Source organism: Pagrus pagrus (genome assembly GCF_965226575.1).
Source record: "Pagrus pagrus genome assembly, chromosome: 7".
Lineage (NCBI taxonomy): Eukaryota > Metazoa > Chordata > Actinopteri > Spariformes > Sparidae > Pagrus > Pagrus pagrus.
In genome coordinates this window covers 1,505,321-1,517,436 of record NC_140191.1, presented here as the reverse complement: position 1 = coordinate 1,517,436, position 12,116 = coordinate 1,505,321, and the positions used below count along the sequence as shown (strand labels likewise).

General features: G+C 45.0%; 1 protein-coding gene across 3 annotated transcripts; it reads right to left on the bottom strand.

Moving 5' to 3' along the window:
- Positions 1-1,868: 1,868 nt before the first annotated feature.
- Positions 1,869-12,022, bottom strand: kcnv1 (potassium voltage-gated channel modifier subfamily V member 1). 3 transcript variants are annotated; one of them, XM_084356769.1, is made up of 4 exons: positions 11,838-12,022; positions 8,242-8,543; positions 5,926-6,593; positions 1,869-3,621 (listed from the first exon to the last, which is right to left on the bottom strand). In XM_084356769.1, the coding sequence occupies exons 2-4, from the start codon at positions 8,529-8,531 to the stop codon at positions 3,104-3,106; spliced, it is 1,476 nt and encodes a 491-aa protein (XP_084212895.1). In that variant the 5' UTR covers positions 8,532-8,543; positions 11,838-12,022; the 3' UTR covers positions 1,869-3,103. The 3 variants fall into 3 exon arrangements, with proteins under 3 accessions (XP_084212895.1, XP_084212896.1, XP_084212897.1); XM_084356770.1 differs by lacking the exon at positions 11,838-12,022 and adding an exon at positions 8,857-8,978; XM_084356771.1 differs by lacking the exon at positions 11,838-12,022 and adding an exon at positions 8,644-8,705.
- Positions 12,023-12,116: the final 94 nt, after the last annotated feature.

The following is a 12,116-nucleotide window of genomic DNA, read 5'->3' as shown; positions in this document are numbered from 1 at the left end:
TTTCTTCATGAGACGACACCTGAAGCCGACACGAGAGGCGTCTGTTCAAACTGTGAAACGAATCGAAGTTAACGAGGCTGAAAACAGACGAGACATCACACCTCCACTGTGTGTGTGTGTGTGTGTGCGTGTGTGTGTGTGTGTGTGATGTCTTTGAGGTCTGGACCCCTGATGAGGTCGCACGATAAACAGATGGTGTGTTAATGTTTTTTAAATGATGACACTGCAGGACAACAAACCCTGAAGTTAGCAAGTCAGCATTTCTCTGGTTGTGGGATTATTGAACTGGATTCTGGATTATTACAGAAGATAATCTGAAGGTTCTGATCCGTCCAGGTTCTGTTCAGCAGATAATCTCCACAGATGAACTCCACTCTTTGATGTTTGAAGGTAAATTAAATGTGTAGCAGTAAAAAGCTAATGCTAGGCTACAAACAGACGACATCACGGTCACATGACTCAAACGTCTCCACCACTGAGCGTCTTACTGCACAATTACTATCCAGGTTTCTATAAACTGATCAATGTACAAGTTGTAAAGTCAGAGTGAGAACAGTGTGTAACTAAAGTGGGCCTGTAAAGACGGACTAGTGAGGAGACGAGTCTCCGTGTTCGCTGTGAGGACGTTTAATGTCCCCGACAACCTCTGTAGTCTCATTCAGACACTTGTTAGCAACCGCTAACAGTTTTTAACACATGAAGAGCTTCATAATTAAACTGTGGACATTTATGATGAGTTTATGTTGGAGAAGTTCAGCCTGTGGTGACCTCACAGCTGATTACACTCATTTAACTGGAAACACATTCAACACTCTCAGACTTTGAGACGAGGGGAGAGGAAGTTAAACTGTAGTCATAAAATATTATATTTCTGACTTTATTTTATTGTAAAATTAAGACATTTAACACTTTCTCTTATAAAATTACAGCTTTACTCGTGAAATATCACTTTTTTCTTGTACTATTATTTTTTTTGTCTCTTGTGGTGACTTTAGGAGCCCTGGTCGTCTACAGTTTAGCATTATGGGGTTTTTCTCCAACATTTTCTCCTCATCCTCGTTAAAATTGCCTTTAATAATCCTTTTATCCTCTTAAAAAGAAAAAGAAAATGTAAATTACTTTCAGATTGGCTTGCCGACACTCATGGGGTCCGGGATCAGGAGGACTTTGGACCTAAAAATACGGGTGCAGATAAACTAGGTTGAGAACATCGAGCATTACGGGTACGATGTAAATATCACATTTTAGGGTCAATACTTGTGTCTGTGGTCAGAGGCAGGTTCAGGGTTGACCGACATGTTTCTCTGCTCTCGATTTAAAGGAACATTTTAACATTTTGTGTTAAAAGTACCTGAACTCAAATCCACACACAGCAGCTGATCTCCAAACACGACCGTGAGGAGGCAGAAAACACGGAGGCAGCCGCTCACAGGTCAGTGTTTTAATTCAGGCCTTCAGGCGTCACTGTGATATTTGAAAAGAGCACTCTGAGCAGCAGAACGAGGAGCCTTTATTGCACGACTGAGCCACAGAGCGACAACAGAAACTACACAAGAAGCACCGTGACCAAAAAAACAGCCTGAAGGTTTAAAACTGACTTCTACACAACATGTATTAATGCATGTGACCTCTCTGAGGAGGTGGTGCACAGAGATCATGTTTGGACGATGAAAACACAGAAATATTCTGAATCCAGAGGCGTCAGATCCTGTTTCGTGTCACATCACGTCCACGTTTCAACATTTAGAAGTCTGGACATTTGAAACACGACGTCGGGACGCACACAGTCACGTTTGAGGCGACAGAATCAGGTATTTAAATCCCAAACATGATGTTTCTGACCACAGTTCATAGATCACACCAACAGAAACATATAATATCTGGTTTATTCTGCAGTTTGTGTTGTTTTCGATGCTGCAGCTGTTTTACTGTGACGCTCCAGAAATGTTTTGTGGACAACGAAACCTGCCTTTCATCAGCGTGGAGGTGATTGAATTTAATCTTCCTTCAACGTCTTGACTGTTTTTGAGAAGCACATATTACATCACTGCATAATCCCCCGTTTGATTTCAGCTGGTGTCGCATGTCATATCTGTCACGCTGCAGCAGAGACGCTGCGTCAGACAGCAGGCGGGAAATGTGATGGATGAGGTTTAATAAGGATTTCTGCAGCACCAGGAGCAGGCGAACAGAACAGAACAATCTCAGAAACACAGAAAGAGACCGGACCTAAATACAAACTGAACTAACGAGGGGATGAGGTGCAGGTGGAGGGAGGCGGAGAAACACAGGTGAGGGAAATGAACGGAAAAACACCAGACGCAGACAAAGAGCTGGGGAAACACTGGAGGGAGATGAAGTGCAGGTGAGGAGGGAAAACAGAAGACTGCAGAAGGACTCAGGTGACAGGCTGGACTAATTAAACAGATACAAGACAGGTGAGGAGGAAAAACACACAACAAGAACCCAGAAAACACACAGATAACACACACAGTGAAACTGAAATGATCCTTCTCTCTCCCCGTGTTTCCTGTTTGTCCTCACTTCCTGTCTTCACCACCGACCCTGAAGATAATCAGTTCGTATAAAACTTATATTTCCTCTTTTAAATCTCTTCAAAAACTCACTTGTGTTTAACAACTTTTTCTGAACTGATGATTTTTGTTCAAACAGCACTCTCTCTCTCTATTAAACTATTAAAGTGCGTTAATGTCGCGGTCTGTGTCGGACATTAGAAACAACCTGACGTGTCGCAGCATCAAGTCTTCGTCAGGACTTATTTGCTTTAATGATTTATTTGTTTTAATTATATACAAATTATATTTTTGTTTCAGAAGCTGAACTCAGAAACTGTTGGACATCTTTCTGTGAAAGTGATTATTTGATTAATTTTCTTAATGTTTAACTTTACGTCAGTCTGGAATTAATCTCTGTATAAAGGACTTTACTGCAGTGTCAGCCATCTTCATCTGACCTCCAGAGGGGTCAGAGGTCAGCCAGGAACATGAGCTCTGACAGCAGTGAGGGTGTCAGTGCCTTGCTCATGAACCCCTCAGTCATTGACTCTTGGGACTGGACCGGTCTCAGTCTCCTGGTTCTGGTTCTACCACCACAGTTCTTCTCCTCCGCTGCTCCGGGTGCTCACCCTCTCTCGCCCGTGCAGCCTCAACATCTCCAGGACGCTCCGGGCGTAGGCGTCCCTCAGGTTCACACTCCCCGCCATGCTCGCCCCGCCCACAGAGCCGCGGGCCAGCCTCTTCAGCATCTCGCCCTGCCGCACCGCCGCCTCCTTCATCTTCAGGGTGAAGTAGCAGGCGGAGAAGCGCTCGTTGATGATGGCGATGGGGAGCGCCAGGATCAGGATGCCGGACAGGATGCAGAGGAAGGCCAGCACCTTCCCCACAGCCGTGTCCGGGCGGATGTCTCCGTAGCCCACCGTCGTCATGGAGGTGGTCGCCCACCACCAAGCGGCCGGTACGCTGGTGAAGGTGGTGGCGGGGATGTCGTGCTCCAGAGTGAAGACCACCGTGGCGAAGATGGAGATACCGACACCGAGGAAGAGGAGAAGGAGGCCAACCTCCTCGTAGCACTGAGCGATGGTCATCCCCAGAGACTTGAGGCCTGGACAGGAACGAGGACAGAGGAATATTTTAGCTCCTCAGCAGCACATCACACGTTCCCACATTCAGCTCCAAACATCGTCTATAAAAGTGGTTTGAACTTTCACGTTTCAGCAGATTTACAGTCACAATCATGAACTTTGTCAAAGTTACAGTCCCTGAAAAAAAAATGTAATGTGTCCAAATATTAAAAGTTAAAATTCACTGTTTTCTTTCTGTAAACCAGAATTAGTTCATAAAGTCTACATTGACTCATTCCTGCCGGTCGGAGCTGACCAACAGCGTTTCTCTCTCATAGCAGCAAAGAAACCTCTTTGTGACGGAGCTGACAGCATGTGGTCGTCTCCTCACTTCACTCTCAGGAGGGACTGTGAGGAGAAAATAACAAGCGGCAGAAAAGAGGAAACAGCAAATTTATAAATACAGCCACATGTGAGCGCTGACAGCGCCGACGTTCACACCCCAGAATGACTTATTCTCCTCTGAGACAAAGAAGTGAGCTCTGGTGTCGAGGGTTTGAAACGAGCTCATAAAGAGGTTTTTCTTCGGTGCAGCTGTGTGAAGCCGCTTCTTTACTGCAGAGATTTAAGAAACTGAATCGCAGCTAATCGGCCTACACGACTGTTTGCTTTCATTGTATTCAGAGTTCAAAGTGTGAAAGCCGTTAAAAAGTAAATGCTGCTCTCATGGATTTGAACAGTAGGAGGGTCAGTCGGGTCTGTGTGCAGCTCCACGTCAGCCTCCGTCTGATCCCGCTGAGAGCAAGAAGATACAAAACAGGAGATTTAAATAAATATGAAGTCCATGAATGAGAGCTGCAGAATATGTTGTGGAGACGTCTTCTCCTCTGGATCTGTTCAGATCTCAACCGAGCTCACAGGAACAGCTGAGACATTTGGATCTCAAGGCTTCAGGAGACTTGGACGAGCTGCGTGGAGACATCTGATCGGTCGTCCTCAGCTCCTTCAGATGCTCAGAAGAAGAAAGGAGGAAAACATGTGGACTTAATACGCAGGTTCACTGCAAACAGGAAGTGCTGATAGTTAATTCTGCAGAGTTTTAATGAAGTTTTGGAGTATTTTTATTTATTTCTTGGTTGTTTTTCCGTTTTAAATTAAGTCTCCAGATACTTCAGGTGTTTAGATGACTGAGATTGTCACAAATGACGACTGGATTTACATTTCTGGGTGAACATCATGATTCGGTCTTTAGAGAGTTGATGACTGTATTCTTGCAGAGTTAAGTCTTAAAAATATCATAACACCCAGTGCTACTCTTGTGCGCAGTGACGGTTGGTTGGTTGGTTTGCGATCAATAACTCTCCAGTGTGTCATGTTGGTGCTGTTTGGCTGGTGAAGCTTCCTTGTATGAACAGCTCTCACATGGCTTCCTCTCTTTTTCATTTTCTGTCGCTCCCCTCCTCCTCGTCCTCCTCGTCCTCCTCCTCCTCCTCGTCCTCCTCCTCCTCCTCGTCCTCCTCCTCCCTCCATGTTCCCTTTTATTATTCATGAGTTGAGTCCAGGGATCATCATCCTTCCCAGAATCACTCAGATCAAAGCGCTCACACGTCCCAGTCTGACACACTCAAACACACACACTCCTCTCTTCCCTGCGTCTCCTGAAGGAATTTACCAAAATATGAATCAATTTTTTTTCCCCCCGTCTTCTTTGTCGTCCTCAGGAAACCTCCCGGCTGTAATCTCGCAGCAGCAGCTTCTCACCGAGGAGAATTTCGATTTCTTCTTCTCTCTCTGGATGTTCGCGTCGTGTACTTGAAATCCCCTGACAGGCTGAGAACATGTGCGGAGGTAAACCCAACGAAAAAAAAGTCTCCTTCAGCTGCTGATCATGTGCCCTTGAGCAAACTCATCGCGTACTCATCTTCAACGCCCATTTTTCAACGGTTGACAGGGAAAGTCAAGAGTTGGCAGCGAGGTAAAGAGCTCACTACTTTGTTTTGTTTTAGAAGATCTGATAAAGTTCAGCTCCGCCTCTTTGCCCATCTTTGATTAGCCAGTCAGGTGGAGTCAGGTGGAGTCAGGCGCTGCCAAGATGGCGACGACCTCCCACTCTGAGCTTCGTTCTGGCTCTTCAGAAACCCGTGGGTGACGTCACCGTGGCTCGCTCCAACCTCAAACCTCAGCTGTGCCGAGGCACAGTTGAGGCTTCAAGCTAAATGCACATGACCACACCTGACGCCTGAATCAGACCTTTTACATACGATACATGAATTTCCTTAACAAGATGCAAGTGAAGCTACATAATTACTGAAGCAGTGTGATCTCTGCTGTTCAGACGTGTTTACCTGTCGAGTGTCGTCCCAGCTTCAACATGCGGAGCGACCTCAGGAGTCGGAGGACCTGCACCACGCGGCCCATGTTCTCCAGCTCAGTGCTTCCTCCGTGGAGGTTCTCCACCGCCAGCGTCACGTAGAACGGCAGGATGGCCAGCAGGTCGATCACGTTGGGGATACTTCGACTGAAGCGGCACTTATCCCTCACGCAGAGGAAGCGAAGTGCCAGCTCACCGGTGAACCACACCACGCACACGTACTCCAGGGCGTCGAACAGCAGCGGCGCTCTGCTGCCAACGCCGCTCACACCCAAGTCCTCCTCGAGGTCCAGCGAGATGAGCACCATGTTGATGACTGACACCACCACGAAGAAGACTGAGAGCGAGCCGAAGGTGCGAGCGGCTCGTGACGAGTCAGGTTTCTCCAGAAGGTCCCACAGGCAGCGGCGGAAAGCCGGGCAGGCGGCTCCCACGAAGTCCTCAACGTCGTCCTCGGCCTCAAACTCTCGCTGCACGTCGAGGGTCTCCTTCTGCTCCTTGCGGCGGTAGTAACGTTCCCGGCAGCAGGGGTTGATGCGAAGCTCGTCGATGCCCCAGTACTCGATCTCCTGCAGGAAGGAGATCTCACACAGCTCCTCCCTCACGTGAAGGTGACCCGTCTGATAGTAGTTCATCACATACCTGTCAGCAGAAACACACACCAGCGTCACAGCACAGCTTTACAGAAGTAATCCATGAGCTTCACAGTTAACACACAAAATGGGACTCAGCGTACTCTTTTTTGTGTCATGAATATCTGCAAAGCCCGGGTGGTTTATCTCAGTGAGCCTGCAAGAAGAAGCTGAACTGCAGATCAGCCACGACTACATCTGCTGTCGGTCTTCTCATGTTGTGATCTGATCTCAGACACACAAACAAATACTTCTATCAACTTCCTACACAACACAGGACCGCCTGATGAGAGAGAAAGAAAGAAGTAAAGAAAGAAAGAAAAGAAAGAAGCAGTTCCTCTCGTGGCTGTGCTCTTCCCTGCCTGTTATTGACTTGTGATCTGCATCAGTCGTCACAGTTGAGTTCAGTCCATCAGAACTTCACCAGGTAACGAGAGCTGACAGCTCACCTGTGCGGACGACCGCCGGTTTGAACATCAGGTGCTGCCGTGACTCAAACTCCCGTTTGACTCGAGGCAGGAACGCAGTGGAAGCATCAAGGTGAGCACAGTTCAGGTGCGTCGTGTTATTTTCAGATGTTCAGCCTGAAGCTCATACACCATAAAGCCACTGACCTACATTAATGGTTTATGTAAATGGTGTTTTACATGCAGGGTGAAGTTATTTCATTAAAAGTGCTGCACGCTGCTCAACACGATGGATTTCAGTGTGACAGTTTGTGTGTAATCTGTAATCTGGCAGCCGGATCGAGAGGCCGAGAGCCGACTGCTGGTAGGACACAAACACAAACAGCCTCATCCGTCAGATACTTTCACTTTTGCTTTGAGAGACTCGTCAGCAAAATGTAGTTTGTTTCAGATGTTGCAGTCATTTCTCTGGTGAAGTCTCTCAGAGCTTAAAGCTGCATGTTGGACGGTCGATAACCTCGACTGAGACCAAAAGTCTGACATTCACATGGGTTCATTATTTGCGTCATTTAAACAGCACTTTCTTGTAATTAAATATTAAACTGATATAATGAGTTAACAGGCTCATGTTTGAAATAAGTGTCAGCTTCACATGTATTTAAATATATATTTAATAATGGGCTTGTAATGTATTACCCAATATATCAGATTATATAATCTCTATTGACAAATATAGCATATTTCATACATTGCAAAAAAATAAATTACCATATATAAAAATATATTATTTATTAATAAGAGCTAAATAGATTTTAAGTGATAGATTTTTAAATACATGTCAGTGTATAATACCAATGTATTATCAAAATGTACATGTACTATATATTCTTGAAGGGAAATGACAATATTTATTTCATTGTGCTTCCATATATATTACATGTGTTTTTAATATGCAACATTATATTTTTCTGTATGTGTCAATATGTTTGATCCATGAAGGGAATGAAAAAGTAAAAGTCCTTTTCGGTTTATAAATAACTGGATGACTCACACATCACTAAAAATAAATCACAGTTTGTGATGACAGCTGATCTGTGCAGCTTTTTGAAAGGTTTTCTTTGCACTTCATTTCCAAATCGCACTGGTGTCAAATGGTTTTAACACTTTAAAGGTCTTGCACTTGTATTTTGAAGCTACGATGGCCAGATTAGTACACATACGCCCGGAGGAAGAGAAAAAGGCTCCACCTACTGGAAGGTCTGTGAGTTTCGGTCAAAGAAGAACTCGTTCTCCAGGAAGTCGGCGTCGTCGCAGAGCTCCAGCGCAGAGTCTCGGCTGCAGCAGGCTAGTTTCCCCAGCCGGGTCTCCGGGTAGGACGCCAGCAGCTCCTGCGACAGCACGTAGCGACTTCCCCCAACGTTGATGATGAAGACGTCGAGCGGGTCTTTGACGCAGGACGCCGTCATCTCACTGAAGAAAACACTGGAGTCCAGGGACACAGGGGAGGCGCTGCCGCTGTAGAGCTCTGCCTCAGAGCTCATGGTGGAGGAAACCTGAAGGGCGAGAGGAGTCAGAACAGAAAGACCAGTTTATGTCAAACCCAGAGAAGAGAAGAGCTTCGAACCTTAAAGGTGTATTTACTGGTTCTTTTACCACGAGGGGGCAGAGGAACTGAAGATGTAACTCACAAAGATGGTGTGGCTAACATGTTAGCAAACAGCTAAACACAACATGGTCATCCTAATAGAGTCAGCTCCTTCTGCCTCACTCCACCTGCACCTCGTCCTCTTATTAGTTTAATTGTAATGAGGTCCAGTGTTTAACTCAGTCTTTGTCCAGTCGTCTGGTGTGTTTGAGCCCGCTCACGTGGTTTATTTTGAATAAGCGTTCTGAGACTGATCTGCCAGCCTTGCATTTGGGTCCACCTGCTTCTGCCCTCAGCCTGACAGTCGCTCTGCTTACGCCTGTTCTGATCAACGGTTTATAGCCGTAGTTTCCCCAGTAAACACACCGACCTCTTCAGCCTCCCTCCTGGTCTTCTGCTGCTCCTCTTGGTGTCACTCGTCCTCCAGAGCCGCTCTTTTCACTGCAAGAGTGCAACAGGCCAGGTGAACACAGGGCTGCTTAACGAGCCCAGAGACTCAGTGATGTGTTTACCAGGTAACTTCAGCTCACACGCTGCTGTATCAGCTCGCTCGACCGCTGTTTGTTTTAGAAAACAACCAAAAGTAAAGCACAGACGCACATTAACACCAGACGTCATCTGTGGGCAACTAAAGACTGGGAAAGTTGTTGAATGCTCCAAAAACGCCTGTTGGTAACAGGTGACAGTATCATGATTGGGTGTGAAAGGAGCATCAGTCGAACAAAATGTGACATCTCAAAAACAAAAAGGCTGTCAGGCGTTACATCCCCCCCTAAAAAACATTTTAAAGTTGTTGTTGTTTCTTTTTGTCATGTTGTGTAATAATTCCACAGCTACAGGAAATGTATTTGAAATGTTCCCCGAATGATTCTCCATTTTTATTCTCCACACATCTTGTAGTTTTGTTGCTGTTGTGTGAGACCCGGGACGGCTTAAAGGAGCTCTTTCATGAATATCCTCACTTAACCTCGGCACAGAAAGAATGAATCAAAGAGGATCACAGCCAAAAAATGCGGGAGGACAAAAGAAAAGCGAAAACGCAAAGATGGGTCTACGAAATGAGAAACAGAGAGATGTGGAGTTGAAGGAGATGAAGCCTCTGGCGGTGTCCTACTTCTCGCCGATCTCTGGCTGCTGCAATATTTAAATATTTTAGCTGGCTTAGCTAATTGATAGATCTGATGCTACTGCTCCTGTGATCATTCATTCTCTTTTGCTAGGTGTCTCTGTCCAACACAGTCATCTCACTAACGCTCACACTCTGAATGTTACATGAGGCCATTTGAGCAGAGACTGAGGTGGGCTGACAGACAGACGGACAGAGTTCTGGGTCAGCGCCGTCCTCGTGCAGCTGTTGCGGTTGCAGGGCGGCTCTGAGTCCTTCAGCGGTTCTGGAACATGCAGGTGTTGCAGAGGTTGGTTGTCTCAGGGCCACATGTGATTTGTTGTCAGGGGCCCACAGCAGGAGCCTGCGTGTTCGTTTGAATCATTTACACCAGAACATGAAATATGCAGCAGCAGCTCGTCAGCAGCTCGTCAGCTGCTCGTCTCCGGGGTTTGATTCTGACATGTGAAAATATAAACATGGTGTGAGACTGATCACTTTAAACGGCTCCCTATCTCTGCCATTGTTAGACGGTCACATATGGGTCAGTAAAGAGCATCAGATTAAATAAATAATAAACAATAATATTCATTAATAGAAATTATATTCACCAGAAATAAAGATTCCTGAGGTCAACAACAAACAGCCGCCTTCAGTGATCCAACAAAAAACAACAAAAGATAGAAATTTAGTTTGTTACAAAGTTCAGTTTCTCAAATCTGTCCAGAGTGAACCGTCTTCACATTCAAATCAATAAAGGATCTCTGACAAAGAAAACAAACCAACATGTCCGACACCGTCAGAGTTTGGTACCAGTCAGCTGATCGTCTTCATCACACAGGAGTCTGGAAGTGACGCTGCAGGCTAACGCTAAGCTAGCTGTGCCGTCCTCAGACACACTCGAGTGCTTTTGATTTCGATCATCGAAATCGAGAGTTTCCTTCAATCGATTATTTGAATTAGGATCAAACTCGTGACACCACTAAATACAGACTGCAAGAAACCCAAATTGTATTTTTACATGTCAAGTTTATTCTCTCCCAGTGTCTGCACAAAGCAAAGTCAAATATTAATAAATGCATAATTAAGTGTGTGTGTGCATATTTTAAGATCTGAAGACAATCCAGTCATCCAGAAAAGTTCGATTATGTGAAATAAGTGAATGTTTTTCATGCATGTGTGTATGGTGTGAGCTGGAGGAAGTGTGTTTGTGTGTATGTGTCACTAATTAATGTGCATGTTTGTGTGTGTCTGAAACTGTGTGACGTGTTTTTCATGCAATCGACGGACTCATGACCTCACACAGCATCACTGAAGTTACTGAAATGGATTCAACTTATGTGAGAGATGAAGAATGTTTCTGAAACGGTTCAAGACTAAACAGAAAAATCCACTTCATGTTTAAATTATCACTCGGAGGCTGAGATGTTTGTAGAGATGTTTGATGTCTGCTCGTCTTGTTTTGTGTCATACTCAGATGGTTAACTTAAGTAAAAGTATAAATAGCAGACTGTGAAAATACTCCACTACGTGCATTCAAACATGCATGTGTGAGTACTGTAATCAAAATGTATTTAAGTATGAAGAAGTACTCATGTCCTCTTAGATCTGATGCTGTTGTATTAATATCACTGCTGCTCACTTGAACTCCTTTATCTACTGTTGGCTGGTTTCATCTACAGCGATGCATCATTTCCTATAAGATCGCCATGTTTGTCTCGTGGCTGTCCTGGATCTGTTTTCAGCTCTGTGACAATGAGTCTCCAGCTGATCTGAGAGGGTTTTTAGAGATTTAGAGTTATTTTGTCTTCAGGAGGAGGAAGATTCTTCAGTTTATCACAAACATTCAACATCAACACATCTGGAGATAAAACACTGAATACTGAAGTAACTAAAGCTTTCAGAGAAATGTAGTGGAGTAGAAGTATACAGTTGTAAAAAATGGAAATACTTTTTGTTACATTCTGTTTTGAAGGATTTTTTTTTACAGTTAAACACTAATGAATATTATTGGACTTGATACTCAGACATGTGATATTTGCTGCATCTTGAGCCAAAGTTCAGAACAAACAGCTGATGAAACAAGATGAATCTTACCTGATCTAACTGAAGAGGATCTGAAACATCCTGGTTTGATGATAGCTCCACATTTTCACGAATCCTCGAACAAAGCAAGTTGACTTTATCTAGAAATGATCACATGATGTGAAGAAATCCACGTTTGCTCTGAAAATACAGGAGGAACTGTCGGCATCAGTGCAGAGAGGCAGCAGGAGGAGGACACGGCTGCTGCTGCTGCTGCTGCTGGCTGCACTTCGCGGTGCAGGTTTTAAATGGAGTGGTGGAGGTATGAGAGGTGATCAGTGACACACAGGA